At 42.6% G+C, this 15,998-nt stretch overlaps 1 protein-coding gene across 4 annotated transcripts in view; it reads left to right on the top strand.

The window, feature by feature from the left end:
• Window positions 1–12,340, top strand: part of SPEF2 (sperm flagellar 2) — a 210,962-nt gene extending 198,622 nt beyond the window's left edge. Inside the window, exon 33 of one of the 4 annotated variants that reach the window (XM_051853824.2) lies at window positions 11,785–12,340. In XM_051853824.2, coding sequence (XP_051709784.2) covers window positions 11,785–11,874 — 90 coding nt within the window. In that variant the 3' untranslated portion in view covers window positions 11,875–12,340. The remainder of the gene's footprint in view (window positions 1–11,784) is intronic. The other 3 variants (XM_008262116.4, XM_051853821.2, XM_008262114.4) reach the window with 3 other exon arrangements.
• Window positions 12,341–15,998: the final 3,658 nt, after the last annotated feature.

Genomic DNA, 15,998 nt, shown 5'->3' on the forward strand with positions numbered 1-15,998 from the left:
CTCATATTTAACAGGGATCACTTTTCAGTTAAATTTAAACATCTAAGAATAATTGTGTGTTAATTACAGAGTTCAACCAACAGTATAAAGTAGAACAAACAAAAAGACTAAAGGGGATAAAGTATTAAATTGTACATCAACAGTGATGACAGGGTTAATCAAGTCATTGTTTCTCATAGTGTCCATTTCACTTCAACAGGTTTCCTCTTTGGTGCTCAGTTAGTTGTCACCAATCAGGGAGAACATATGATATTTGTCCCTTTGGGACTGGCTTAATTCACTTGGCGTAATGTTTTCCAGATTCCTTCATCTTGTTGCAAATGACCAGATTTCATTGTTTTTGACTGCTGTATAGAATTCTATAGAGTACATGTCCCATAATTTCTCTATCCAGTCTACTGTTGATGGGCATTTGGGTTGGTTCCAGGTCTTAGCTATTGTGAATTGAGCTACAATAAACATTAATGTGCAGACAGCTTTTGTGTTTGCCAATTTAATTTCCTTTGGGTAAATTCCAAGGAGTGGGATGGCTGGGTTGTATGGTAGGGTTATATTCAGGTTTCTGAGGAATCTCCAGACTGACTTCCATAGTGGCTTGACCAGTTTGCATTCCCACCAACAGTGGGTTAGTGTCCCTTTTTCCCCACATCCTCTCCAGCATCTGTTGTTGGTAGATTTCGGAATGTGAGCCATTCTAACTGGGGTGAGGTGAAACCTCATTGTGGTTTTGATTTGCATTTCTCTGATTGCTAGTGACCTTGAAGATTTTTTCATGTGTCTGTTAGCCATTTGGACTTCCTCTTTTGAAAAATGTCTATTGAGGTCCTTGGCCCATCTCTTTTTTTTATTTTATTTATTTTTTTTTTTGACAGGCAGAGTGGACAGTGAGAGAGACGAGAGAAAGGTCTTCCTTTTTGCCGTTGGTTCACCCTCCAATGGCCGCCGTGGCTGGCGTGCTGCAGCCGGCGCACCACGCTGATCCGAAGGCAGGAGCCAGGTGCTTCTCCTGGTCTCCCATGGGGTGCAGGGCCCAAGCACTTGGGCCATCCTCCACTGCACTCCCGGGCCATAGCAGAGAGGTGGCCTGGAAGAGGGGCAACCAGGACAGAATCCAGCGCCCCGACCGGGACTCGAACCCGGGGTGCCGGCATCGCTAGGCGGAGGGTTAGCCTGTTGACGCAGCACCAGCCCCCTTGGCCCATCTCTTAAGTGGGGTGTTTGTTTTGATGTTGTGGAGTTTGTTGATCTCTTTTTAGATTCTGGTTATTAACCCTTTACCTGTTGCATAGCTTGCAAATATTTTTTCCCATTCTGTCAGTTGCCTCTTCACTTTCCTGACTGTTTCTTTTGAAGTGCAGAAACTTCTCAATTTGATGTAATCCAAAATATTAATATTGGTTTTGACTGCCTGTTGCTTCTGGGGTCTTTTCCAAGAAGTCTTTGCCGGTACTTATATCTTCCAGGGTTTCTCCAATGTTCTCTAATAATTTGATGGTGTCGGGACGTAGATTTAGGTCTTTTTTTTAAAAAACTTTTATTTAATGAATATAAATTTCCAAAGTACAGCTTATGGATTACAATGGCTTCCCTCCAATAACGTCCCTCCCACCCGCAACCCTCCCCCTTCCCACTCCCTCTCCCCTTCCAATCACATGAAGATTCATTTTCGATTCTCTTTATATACAGAAGATCAGTTTAGCATACATTAAGTAAAGATTTCAACAGTTTGCTCCCACACAGAAACATAAAGTGAAAAATACTGTTTTAGTACTAGTTATAGCATTAAATCTCAATGTACAGCACACTAAGGACAAAGATCCTAATGAGGAGTAAGTGCACAGTGACTCCTGTTGTTGACTTAACAAATTGACACTCTTCTTTATGGCATCAGTAATCACCCTAGGCTCTTGTCATGAGCTGCCAAGGCTATGGAAGCCACCTGAGTTCACTGACTCTGATAATATTTAGACAAGGCCATGGTCAAAGTGGAAGTTCTCTCCTCCCTTCAGAGAAAGGTACCTCCTTCTTTGATGACCCATTCTTTCCACTGGGATCTCACTCGTAGAGATCTTTCATTTAGTTTTTTTTTTTCCCCAGAGTGTCTTGACTTTCCATGCCTGAAATACTCTCATGGGCTCTTCAGCCGTATCCACATGCCTTAAGGGCTGATTCTGAGGCCAGAGTGCTGTTTAGGACATCTGCCATTCTATGTATCTGCTGTTTATCTCACTTCCCATGTTGGATCGTTCTCTCCCTTTTTTGTTCTATCAGCTAGTATTTGCAGACACTATTCTTGTTTATGTGATCCCTTTGGTTCTTAGTCCTATCATTATGATCAATTGTGAACAGAAATTGATCACTGGGACTAGTGAGATGGCATTGCTACATGCCACCTTGATGGGATTGAATTCTTTAATCCATGTTGATTGGATTTTTGTGTAAGGTGAAAGGTAGGGGTCTTGCTTCATGCTTCTGCACGTGGAAATCCAATTTTCCCAGCACCATTTATTGAATAGACTGTCGTTACTCCAAGGATTGGTTTTGGATCCTTGATCAAATATAAGTTGGCTGTAGATGTTTGGATTGATTGCTGGTGTTTCTATTCTGTTCCATTGGTCTATCCATCTGTTTCTGTACCAGTACCATGCTGTTTTGATTACAACTGCCCTATAGTATGCCCTGAAACCTGGTATTGTGATGCCTCCAGCTTTGTTTTTGTTGTACAAGATTGCTTTAGCTATTCAAGGTCTCCTGTGTCTCCATATGAATTTCAGCATCATTTTTTCCAGATCTGTGAAGAATGTCTTTGGTATTTTGATTGGTATTCCATTGAATTTATAAATTGCTTTTGGGAGAATGGACATTTTGATGATATTGATTCTTCCAATCCATGAGCATGGAAGATTTTTCCATTTTTTGGTATCCTCTTCTATTTCTTTCTTTAAGATTTTGTAATTTTCATTGTAGAGATCTTTAACATCCTTGGTTAAGTTTATTCCAAGGTATTTGATTGTTTTTGTGGCTATTGTGAATGGGATTGATCTTAGCAGTTCTTTCTCAGCCATGGCATTGCCTGTGTATACAAAGGATGTTGATTTTTGTGCATTGATTTTATATTCTGCTATTTTGCCAAACTCTTCTATGAGTTCCAATAGTCTCTTAGTAGAGTTCTTGGGGTCCCCTAAGTAAAGAATCATATCATCTGCAAAGAGGAATAGTTTGAGTTCTTCCTTCCCAATTTGTATCCCTTTAATTGCTTTTTCTTGCCTAATAGCTCTGGCTAAAACTTCCAGAACTATGTTGAATAGCAGTGGTGAGAGTCGGCATCCCTGTCTGGTACCAGATCTCAGTGGAAATGCTTCCAACTTTTCCCCATTCAATAGGATGCTGGTGATGGGTTTTTCATAAATTGCTTTGATTGTATTGAGGAATGTTCACAAAAACTGTTAAGAGAGACAAAGAAGGGCACTATATAATGATTAAGGGATCAATTCAACAGGAAGATGTAATGATTATCAATGTATATGCACCTAATAACAGGGCACTGGTTTATTTAAAAGATGTGTTAAGGGACTTAAAGGGAGACTTAGACTCCAATACAATAGTACTGGGGACTTTGTAACTCCACTCTCAGAAATAGACAGATTAACCGGACAGAAGATCAACAAGAAAACAGTAGATTTAAACAACAGTATAGCCCAAATGGATCTAACAGATATCTACAGAACATTTCACCCTTCACTTGAAGAATACACATTCTTCTCAGCAATATATGGAACCTACTCTAGGATTGACCACATAGTAGGCCATAAAGCAAGTCTCAGCAAATTCAAAAGAATTAGAATCATACAATTCAGCTTCTCACACCATAGGGGAATGAAGTTGGAAATTAGCAACTCAGGAATCCCTAGAGCATATGCAAATACATGGAGATTGAACAACATGCTCCTGAATGAACACTGGGTCATAGAAGAAATCAAAAGAGAAATCAAAAACTTTCTGGAAGTAAATGAGCACATCATACCAAAACTTATGGGATACAGCAAAAGGAGTGTTAAGAGGAAAGTTTATAGCAATCAGTGCCTACATCAAGAAATTGGAAAGGCACCAAATAAATAAGCTTTCAATGCATCTCAAAGATCTAGAAAAACTGCAAATCTAGTAGGAGAAGAGAAATAATTAAAATCAGAGAAGAAAGCAATAGGATTGAATCCAAAAAAAATTACAAAAAAATCAGCCAAACGAGGAGCTGGTTTTTTGAAAAAATAAACAAAATTGACACCCCACTGGCCCAACTAACTAATTAATAAAGAAGAGAAAAGACCCAAATCAATAAAATCAGAGATGAAAAAGGAAATGTAACAACAGACACCACAGAAATAAAAAGAATCATCAGAAATTACTACAAGGATTTTTATGCCAGCAAACAGGGAAATCTATCAAAAATGGATAGATTCCTGGACACATGAAACCTACCTAAATTGAACCAGGAAGACATAGAACACCTAAACAGACCCATAACTGAGACAGAAATTGAAACAGTAATAAAGGCCCTCCCAACAAAGAAAAGCCCAGGACCAGATGGATTCACTGCTGAGTTCTACCAGACATTTAAAGAAGAACTAACTCCAATTCTTCTCAACCAATTCAGAACAATCAAAAAAGAGGGAATCCTCCCAAATTCTTTCTAGGAAGCCAGCATCTCAATTCCTAAGCCAGGAAAAGATGCAGCTTTGAAAGAGAATTACAGACCAATATCCCTGATGCACATAGATGTAAAAATCCTCAATAAAATACTGGCCAATAGAATGCAACAACACATCAGAAAGATCATCCTCCCAGAACAAGTGGTATTTATCCCTGGTATGCAGGGATGGTTCAATGTTCGCAAATCAATGTGATATACCACATTAACAGACTGAGGAAGAAAAACCATATGATTATCTCAATAGATGCAGAGAAAGCATTTGATAAAATACAATACCCTTTCATGATGAAAACCCTAATTTTATTAAGAAAATTATTTGATTATATGTAAGATCAATGAAGATACTATGATTGACTTCGTAGTAAGTGAAGTCAAATCCTTATTGTGGGGAGCAACTCGGACTAGACTAAGTTACTGAAATTAAGACTTATTCTATGCATCTGCTCTCCCACAATATGGCGCTGGGAGAGGAGAAAACAGCTTCTACGCAGCTGCCTCTTGCCAACTTGAGTGATGACCTCCAGGAGCTGATCCTGCTCCTGATTGGAGGAGAGCAGCATACTCGGCGTGTGGGCAGCCGAGTTGGGATTGGCGGAAGAGGACTATAAAGGAGGAGAGAGATGACATGCACCAGGAACATCTAAGGGGAACATCTATCTGAAGGAACACCTGTGCAGCCCCCGAGAGAGCCGGCCGGCGGTGTGCCGCTCCCCCGCAGAAGTGGGGAAAGTGGCCAGGGGGAACCGCCCTTCCACGGAGGTGGAAGGGTCGGCAGCCAACCCGGGAAGAACCAGCAGCAAACCCGGGGAGGGCCGAGCAGACGAAAGAACAGCGCAGGGTCCTGTGTCGTTCCTCCACGAAGACGGGAGCAACATAATGGTGCCGTGACTCGGATAGGAAACCTAGGAGGGAAGAAACGGGAAGAAGTGGGAAAATACCGGAGAGAGAGACTAGCAAAGAGCGTAGGGGAAAGCTGGACGGAAAAGGTGCCGGAAGAAGCTATCGAAAGCCTAGGCATAGACTCGGATACGGACTGTGGGAAAGAAGTTAGGATTTAAAGTGAAAGCAAGAAGAAACTTAGACTCAGATACGGGCTGCAGGTTGAAAGTGAAAGTGAAACCTATAAGAAACTTAGACTTGGATACGGACTGTGGGGAGAGGCCAGGAGAAATGAGGGAGGAATATTGTTGGAAGAAAACTTAGGGAAACATACCGGGTAGAGAAAAATGTTAGGGAGGATGAAGCCGCGAGTGCAGGCCGAGGCGGAGACGTAAGCCAGCTTGGAATTCTTCAAGTCAGCCCGGGGAGCAAAAGGCGAAAATCTGGAACCAGAGGCAGAGACGTGGGCCGCCAGTTTGGAATTCGCCAGGTTAGTCCGGGGAACTTGGACTGAATACCGGTGGTGGCGGAAACGTAAGCTACGCTGTGTGATTCACGGAAGCCGCCGCGTGCAGAGAGAGCACGGGGCGTGAATAGATAGGGAACACAGGGCTGGCGCGAGGCCGTGGTGTGGGCGTGAAGGGCGTGGAAACCGCGGAGTGTGCGCGCGAAGCCGAGCCGCGCAGAGCCGGGAGCCCGCCGCAGGGCGGGCGCCGGGAAGCAGCGCAGATGAGAGAAGCGCGGGCTGAAGCGGCTCAGAGCTGGGAAGCCGCCGAGAAGCAGCCTCGGGGCAGGCGCCGGGAAGCCGCAGGGATAAGAGAAACAGAAGTTTAGAAGTAAAATGAGAGAAATAGGAATGCTGGTAGATAGAAGTAAAATAGGAGAAATAGGAATGCCCGGAGATAGAGAAATAGAGAAAAATAAGGCCTCCCATCAACATGGCAATGAGAGAGCTTGGATTCGGTCTGCCTGATTAGGGAGGTGGTGAGCACCTGCGGGCGGCTAGCAGCTTATGCGCCGCAGGTCACCGAAGACAGGCACGAATTAACATCAATAAGTCTCCCCACAATACCGCAATGAGAAGGCTTGGATTCGGTCTGCCTGATTAGGCAATAAGCACCTGCAGGCAGTTCTAGCAGAGCAGAGCATGCGCTGCAGGGCACCGAACACAGGCACGCATCAGCGCCTAAAAACCTCCTCACAACATGGCGAAGAGAGGACCCGGATTTGGTTTGCCTGATTAATAGGGCTTGTAAGCACCTGTGGGCAACTCTAGCAAGCAGAGCAGAGTGTGTGCCGCGGGGCACCAAAGACAGGCGCGTATCAACACCAAAAAATAAAAAGAAAGGGGGATCTGTGGGGAGCAACTCGGACTAGACTAAGTTACTGGAATTAAGACTTATTCTATGCATCTGCTCTCCCACAATATGGCGCTGGGAGAGGAGAAAACAGCTTCTACGCAGCTGCCTCTTGCCAACTTGAGTGATGACCTCCAGGAGCTGATCCTGCTCCTGATTGGAGGAGAGCAGCGTACTCGGCGTGTGGGCAGCCGAGTTGGGATTGGCGGAGGAGGACTATAAAGGAGGAGAGAGACGACATGCACCAGGAACATCTAAGGGGAACATCTATCTGAAGGAACACCTGTGCAGCCCCCGAGAGAGCCGGCCGGCGGTGTGCCGCTCCCCCGCAGAAGTGGGGAAAGTGGCCAGGGGGAACCGCCCTTCCACGGAGGTGGAAGGGTCGGTAGCCAACCCGGGAAGAACCAGCAGCAAACCCGGGGAGGGCCGAGCAGACGAAAGAACAGCGCAGGGTCCTGTGCTGCTCCTCCATGAAGAGGGGGAGCGACACTTGTGACAAATATATTTACAAATGTAAGTGAACAGCATTTTTCTCTGACCTAATAAATGTAGGCAGTCATGATGAATACATGCTGAATAAGTGAAGTTTTATTTTGTTAACCCTGTAAGCCAAGCATATCACCTTATGAATAAGGTTTATGTTCAATAGTAGATAGCAAGAAATCTTGTAGAATTTCAATCTTGTAAAATAAGAAGGTAACAGAAGCATATCTTATAAATAAATGAATCAGAACCCAATTACATTAGGGTAACATTGATAATCACAAATGTGACATTAAAGAATCTTCCATCACACTTTGTCTTTTAGTATCTGACTTTAAAATATTCTGCAACCTTCTCCTTTAACTTCATGATGAGTGATAATGACTGCTTCAGTACTTTGTGTCTTCCAAGCACCTATGTCAAACATTTTCTGCTCTCATGCTTTTCCTTATTTATTGCTACTGAAAATTATTGCCCTTGATTCAGCTATAAATTGAGCCAAAGCTAGTTTAAATATATGTGGTGCTTACACTATGAAGTATCAGATAATTACAGGTCACCTTATTCCTTAATCACAAATTAACACTCAGTGGTCAACATAATTATTGAAAACATGGTATTCAAAGCAGACCTATTATTTAGAGTTGTAGTGGGTAGAAGCAGGAGAGTCAGTGGGAACAGCTATTCTCTGCCACTTGTGATTCACTCGGGTCAATTTTTGGCTCTAGGAGGTCTGTGTTTTCAGGTAAGAAGGTCCCTAAGAAAGTGATTCACAATGATTCCTGACAGTGACTGAAAAACAATGTGTATATCAGTCAGCAAGGGGCAACTCAGAGAGTGAACTAACTCATGTCTCCCTGAGTAACAAAATGACTACAAGCAAACTGAAACCCTTGGAACTCAACTCTGAAGAAAAGTCATTTATATTCTTAAGAAAAGTCCTAATATTTGTGAAATCAAGAAAATCAAAAATTACCTAAATGCAGTTCTACATTTTTCACATTAATACCTCTTCCACAGTATAATATTTTCTTATATTTTCTTGTGTATGTGTGTGTGTTGTTTTTTAATTTATTTATTTACTTGAGATTTATTTTATTTATTTGAAAGAGTTACAGGTAGAGAGAGGAAGAGACAGAGAGAGAGAGAGAGAGAGAGAGATCTTCCATACACTGGAGCTGGCTCTATCTGAAGCCAAGAGCTTCTTTTGGGTCGCCAGCACAGGTTGAGGGGCCCAAGCACTTGTGCCATCTTCCACTGCTTTCGCAGGCCATAAGCAGAGAGTTGAACCAGAAGAGGAGCAGCAAGGACACAAACCAGTGCCCACAGGGGAAGGCAATGCTCTTAACCAAAAAAAGACACTTACGAAGAAGTGACCAAAGTTAAATTTTCAGGACAACACTGCAAAGAAGCAGCAGAAAAGCATGCCAGGGAGAGAGTGACAACTGCCAGTATAATATTTTCAATTTTTTTTTTATTTTTTTTTAACTTTTATTTAGCAAATATAAATTTCCAAAGTACAGTTTATGGATTACAATGGCTCCCCCCCATACCTTCCCTCCCACTCACACCCCTCCCATCTCCCGCTCCCTCTCCCATTCCATTCATATCAAGATTCATTTTCAATTATCTTTATATACAGAATATCGATTCAGTATATATTAAGTAAAGATTTCATCAGTTTGCACCCACACAGAAACACAAAGTATAAAATACTGTTTCAGTACTAGTTATAGCATTACTTCACTTTGGGCAACACATTAAGGACAGATCCCCCATGAGAAGTAAGTACACAGTGACTCCTGTTGTTGACTTAATAAATTGACACTCTTGTTTATGGCGTCAGTAATCTCCCTAGGCTCTAGTCTTGAGTTGCCAAGGCTATGGAAGCCTTTTGACTTTGCCGACTTTGATCTTATTCTAACAGGGTCATAGTCAAAGTGGAAGTTCTCTCCTCCCTTCAGAGAAAGGTACCTCCTTCTTTGATGGCCCTGTTCTCTCCACTGGGATCTCACTCAGAGATCTTTCATTTAGTTTTTTTTTTTTTTTCCCAGAGTGTCTTGGTTTTCCATGCCTAAAATACTCTCATAGGCTCTTCAGCCAGATCCGAATGCCTTAAGGGCTGATTCTGAGGCCAGAGTGCTGTTTAGGACATCTGCCATTCTGAGTCTGCTGTGTATCCTGCTTACCATGTTGGATTGTTCTCTCCCTTTTTGATTCTATCAGTTAGTATTAGCAAACACTAGTCTTGTTTGTGTGATCCCTTTGACTCTTAGACCTATCAGTGTGATCAATTGTGAACTGAAATTGATCACTTGGACTAGTGAGATGGCACTGGTACATGCCACCTTGATGGGATTGTATTGGAATCCCCTGGCATGTTTCTGACTCCACGATTTGGGGCAAGTCCGATTGAGCATGTCCCAAATTGTACATCCCCTCCCTCTCTTATTCCCACTCATATTTAACAGGGATCACTTTTCAGTTAAATTTTAAACACCTAAGAATAATTGTGTGTTAATTACAGAGTTCAACCAATAGTACTAGAACAAAAAAAAAAATACTAAAATGGATAAAGTATTACATTGTACGGCAAAGACTTCTTGGGAAAGACCCCAGAAGCACAGGCAGTCAACGCCAAAATTAACATTTGGGATTCCATCAAATTGAGAAGTTTCTGTACTTCAAAAGATACAGTCAGAAAAGTGAAGAGGCAACTGACAGAATGGGAAAAAATATTTGCAAACTATGCAACAGATAAAGGGTTGATAACCAGAATCTACAAAGAAATCAAGAAGCTCCACAACATCAAAACAAACAACCCACTTAAGAGATGGGCCAAGGACCACAATAGACATTTTTCAAAAGAGGAAGTCCAAATGGCTAACAGACACATGAAAAAATCTTCAGGATCACTAGCAATCAGGGAAATGCAAATCAAAACCACAATGAGGTTTCACCTCACCCCAGTTAGAATGGTTCACATTCAGAAATCTACCAACAATAGATGCTGGAGAGGATGTGGGGAAAAAGGGACACTAACCCACTGTTGGTGGGAATGCAAACTGGTCAAGCCACTATGGAAGTCAGTCTGGAGATTCCTCAGAAACCTGAATATAACCCTACCATACAACCCAGCCATCCCACTCCTTGGAATTTACCCAAAGGAAATTAAATTGGCAAACACAAAAGCTGTCTGCACATTAATGTTTATTGTAGCTCAATTCACAATAGCTAAGACCTGGAACCAACCCAAATGCCCATCAACAGTAGACTGGATAGAGAAATTATGGGACATGTACTCTATAGAATACTATACAGCAGTCAAAAAACAATGAAATCCGGTCATTTGCAACAAAATGGAGGAATCTGGAAAACATTATGCTGAGTGAATTAAGCCAGTCCCAAAGGGACAAATATCATATGTTCTCCCTGATTGGTGACAACTAACTGAGCACCAAAGAGGAAACCTGTTGAAGTGAAATGGACACTATGAGAAACAGTGACTTGATCAGCTCTTGTCCTGACTATTGATGTACAATTTGTTTTTTTTTTTTAATCTGTGACTTAAGGTATAAGATGAGTAGATATTTTAAATGGATGAAAAGCACACCATTCCATAATATTCAATAATCCTAGATATTAAAAAGTAATGGAGGGTGCCAGTGATGTGGTGTAGTGGGTTAACCTACCGCCTGCGAAGTTTGCTTCCCATGTGAACAATGGTTTGAGTTCTGGCTACTCCTGATCCAGCTCCCTGTTAATGCACCTTGAAAAAGAGCAGAAGACGGTCCAAATGCTCAGGCTTCTGATACCTATGTGGGAGACTCGGATGAAGCTCCTGACTCCTGGCTTCAGCCTGGCCCAGCCCAGGCTCTCACAGCCATTTGGGTAGAGAAACAGTGGATGAGATCTCTCTATGTGTTTCCCTCTCTGTCACTCTGCCTTTCAAATAAATAGAATAAATCTTATAAAAGATTTTTTAATGGAGGAATGAAACAATCCCCCAAAACTTCTACAAATATTTAATAGGAAATGAACACTGCTTTTTACTCTTTAATAGGGAAATAATCTTCTGTTTTGCCCATTGTATGCCACAGTCTGGGTAATTGATTTTAGAAACATTATTTAATCTGATATGACAACTCCATTAGTAAGTAAGGAAACTGAGAATCCAAGTTCTTAGATATCTTTCCAAAGGTACAACTAGTGAATTGCAACATGGGATTCAAATTAAATGGAGAATAATTCTTCTTAAGGAAAAAAAAGTATTGTTTAATCACTGTCATAATGTTGTAATAATTAATCTTGAGTTGTTTATTAATACTTGTAACTTTCCTTTGAATCTTATTCTAGGATATTAAAATGATTCTCCAAAGGAGTGTACATGTAGCTGGAAGTGATGGAGAGAGATCACCCTCAAGACTTACAGAGGAAAAGAAATGAAGATGAGTTGGCAAATAATCTAACAAAAATCGAATGTGACTATGACATCTGTTATGTATATTATTGTTCTAAGTGTAGAAATTATCTCTATCAGATTGTGAGAAACACTGAAAGGGAAATATTCCTGAACCTAAAGAATATTCTATAATAAACCTTGAAGAAAGAGAACAAAAGCCCAAAGTAAGCAGGATTTATTTTTGAAGTGATTCTGAAAATAGAAACCACCAGAACAGTATGTGCAGAAGTAAACACAATCATATGTCATAAGAAGGATCTACAGTAGGCAAATACAGTGAAAATTATCTCCCTCCCAACTCCACATTTTGGTATCCTACAGTTCTTACTCTGTGTGTAGCAACATTATACCAGGGGCCAAGGGCAAGAACAAAGCTACATTATTGAACTGTTAGTATAGTCCTGCTCCTATCATCTATTGGTAATTCTTTCTTTTTTTTTTTTTTTCTTTTTTTTTTTTTTTGACAGGCAGAGTGGACAGTGAGAGAGAGAGAGAAAGGTCTTCCTTTTTGCCGTTGGTTCACCCTCCAATGGCTGCCGCAGCCGGTGCGCTACGGCCGGCGCACGGTGCTGATCCGATGGCAGGAGCCAGGTACTTATCCTGGTCTCCCATGGGGTGCAGGGCCCAAGCACTTGGGCCATCCTCCACTGCACTCCCTGGCCACAGCAGAGAGCTGGCTTGGAAGAGGGGCAACCGGGACAGAATCCGGTGTCCCGACCGGAACTAGAACCCGATGTGCCGGCACTGCAAGGTGGAGAATTAGCCTAGTGAGCCGCAGCACCACAAATCCAGACTTCTTTGTCCTAATGTCCACCTGATTTTCAGGTGAATGGCTAGTAGTCATCTCAAACTTAACATATATAAGGCTGAACTTTCCGATTTCCCTCACCCACAAACCTTCTTCTCCACATCTTTCCCCATTTCAGACGACTTTGTCCTTCTGTTATTCAAACCAAAGACCTTGAAGTCATTCTTGACATCTCCCTTTCTCTACTGTCCTACTTTAGTCCATCAGCAAATTAGATAGGTATACCTTCAAAGTGCATCTATAAAGTAATCATCCTTGTCCCTTCTGTCAAAAGATGCCTGTTCCAAGCCACCACTGTCTCTTGCCTGCATTGTTGCAGAAGCCACCTAGAAGCCATTCTGTTTCTGCTGTTCCTTCCTCTACAGGCTGCTCGTACTACACAGCCAGCAGGAGCCCATTATAATGCAGCAGAACAAGCCACACTTAGGCTCCAACCCTCTGTTGGTATCCTCTCCCGGGAAGATGCCAGCCCAAGTCCTCATATTGATCTTCCCTCCTGCTGTCCCTGACCTCATCTGCTGCTCTCCACCATTCTCATTCTGCTTAAGTGTCAAATCCACCTTGCAGATCTTGGGATGCAATGGAACACTGCAGCCACAGGGCCCTTATACTTGCTATTTTCTCTGCTTGGAATAATTTTTCTCTCACATCTCTGGGCAGCTTGTCCTGTGCCATCCTGCGGGTCTGTGTTCCAAAGCTACTTTGTCAGTAAAGCCTTCTCTCACAACCTAATACAAAATGGGAACAAACCCTGCTTGTGTTTTACTCCATTGCACTTAGCAATGTCTGAGAAGCTAAGTCTTTTCTTTTGTCTTAACACTCTGATAGGTTATAAGTTCCATGAGGTTGTGTTTTTTGTATATTTTCTTTATTGCTGTGCTCCAGAACATAAGACTGAAATCAGAGCCAGTCTCAAGGCAAAAGCTCATCTGAGTCTCCATTCTCAAACCTTTGTCTTCAGTGTAATTGAGCATACTGAGTGAGAAGTGTGCTTGGGAGATGGAGAGGAAACCTTACCTCAGATTTTTAATTTTCAATTTAGTTGATACACATGTGGAATAACATGGTAACTCTAATTATGCTAGAGAAGGGAGAAGATGTATATCTGAAAACAGAGTTCACACTGGGATTAAACGTGACAATAGGTCTGATCTGATTTCATCATCTTTTAAAAAATCATCTATTATTTTTCACTTTATGTTTCGGTGTGGGAGCAAACTGTTGAAATCTTTACTTAATGTATGCTAAACTGATCTTCTGTATATAAAGAGAATCGAAAATGAATCTTCATGTGAATGGAAGGGGAGAGGGAGTGGGAAAGGAGAGGGTTGCGGGTGGGAGGGACGTTATGGGGGGGGGGGGAAGCCATTGTAATCTATAAGCCGTACGTTGGAAATTTATATTCATTAAATAAAAGTTAAAAAAAAAAACAGAGTTCAGATAGATGAAGCATCATGGTAAGAAAACAGGCAGCAAGCTAATCCACATCTCATTAGGGATGGTCTAAGATAACACAATATTATATCTGAGTAGAAAAATGCAAAAGCATAGGAAACAGCATTGCTGCTATAATGGTTTTCTTTCACAAAGCAGTTAAGTAGAAAAATTGTAGAATCTCTCTCCTGAAGTCCACTAATTCAGCACCCAAGCGGTCTCCTAGTGATATTTATCTCATCTCAGGTTCATGAATCACCATCAGAATTAAGCAGATGTGATGACTGCACATGACCCAGAGATTTAAAAGGCACACTCCCAAAGCAAGTGCTAGAATGTGCAAGGAGAGCAGCTTCATGCTGAAATCCGAGGCTGCATGAAATTCTCCCAAAATGTGAACGCACTGGCTGTCCATTTCCCTGAGGACCTTCAAGCTTTAGAGTTGTAGTGAATGCCTTGCCATCTTCACACCATTCTGATCATGTAGCTCAGGTTTCAAAGTCTGTGCACACAAACACACACACAAACACACTTCCGGATTTTTGAAAAGTTGCGTGGTGACTCAAAGAAATTAATGGGAGTGAGCATTTGGGGCAGTGACTTCAGATGCCGCTTGGGACACCCACATTCCATATCAGTGGCTAGGTTCAGTCCCACCTCTGCTCCTGACCTCAGCTTCCTGCTAATGCACATCCTGGGAGGCAACAAGTGATGGCTCAAGTAACTGAGTCCCTGACATCCGCATAGAAGGACTGGATTGAGTCCCTGGCTCTTGGCTTTGTCCTGGTTCAGCTTCAGCTGTATGAGGCATCTGGGGAATGAACCAACAGAAGGAAGAGACGAATGTCTCTGTCTGCCTCTCAAATAAAAGAAAAATAGATACAAATTTACCAAAAAAGAAGTTAATGACATATTAAACTAACAAGTAACCAAAGCCCCCTAATTTCTGTCTTAAAGAGTTTTAGTTGGCCGGCGCCGCAGCTCACTAGGCTAATCCTCCGCCTTGCGGTGTCGGCACACTGGGTTCTAGTCCCGGTCGGGACACCGGATTCTGTCCCGGTTGCCCCTCTTCCAGGCCAGCTCTCTGCTGTGGCCAGGGAGTGCAGTGGAGGATGGCCCAAGTGCTTGGGCCCTGCACCCCATGGGAGACCAGGATAAGTACCTGGCTCCTGCCATCAGATGAGCGCGGTGCGCCGGCCGCAGCGCACCGGCCATGGCGGCCATTGGAGGGTGAACCAACGGCAAAGGAAGACCTTTCTCTCTCTCTCTCTCTCTCTCACTGTCCACTCTGCCTGTCAAAAAAAAAAAAAAAGAGTTTTAGTTAAACCATATTACACCTATCTCAATAGTAGCTATTTTTTTAAATTAAAATACAGGTACTTAGCTATGACCCTATTAAAGTTATTTCACATTAGACATCATATTTTGTTTTGTCGTGGTATTAAAATTTGTGATTTTTGTTTTATTTTTTATCTATCTATCTATCTATTGACAGGCAGAGTTAGACAGTGAGAGAGAGAGAGAGAGAGAGAGAGAGACAGAGAGAGAGACAGAGAGAAAGGTCTTCCTTCCGTTGTTTCACCCCCAAATGGACTCTACGGCTGGCACTGCACAGATCCGAAGCCAGGAGCCAGGTGCTTCCTCCTCATCTCCCATGCGGGTGCAGGGCCCAAGCACCTGGGCCATCCTCCACTGCACTCCCGGGCCACAGCAGAGAGCTGGACTGGAAGAGGAGCAACTGGGACAGAATCCAGTGCCTCAACTGGGACTAGAACCTGGTGTGCTGGCGCCACAGGCGGAGGATTAGCCTAGTGAGCCATGGCACTGGCCTGGTATTAGAATTTGTAACCTGATTCCATCCTCCAG

The sequence above is a fragment of the Oryctolagus cuniculus genome, chromosome 14 (genome assembly GCF_964237555.1).
Source record: "Oryctolagus cuniculus chromosome 14, mOryCun1.1, whole genome shotgun sequence".
Classification (NCBI taxonomy): Eukaryota; Metazoa; Chordata; class Mammalia; order Lagomorpha; family Leporidae; genus Oryctolagus; species Oryctolagus cuniculus.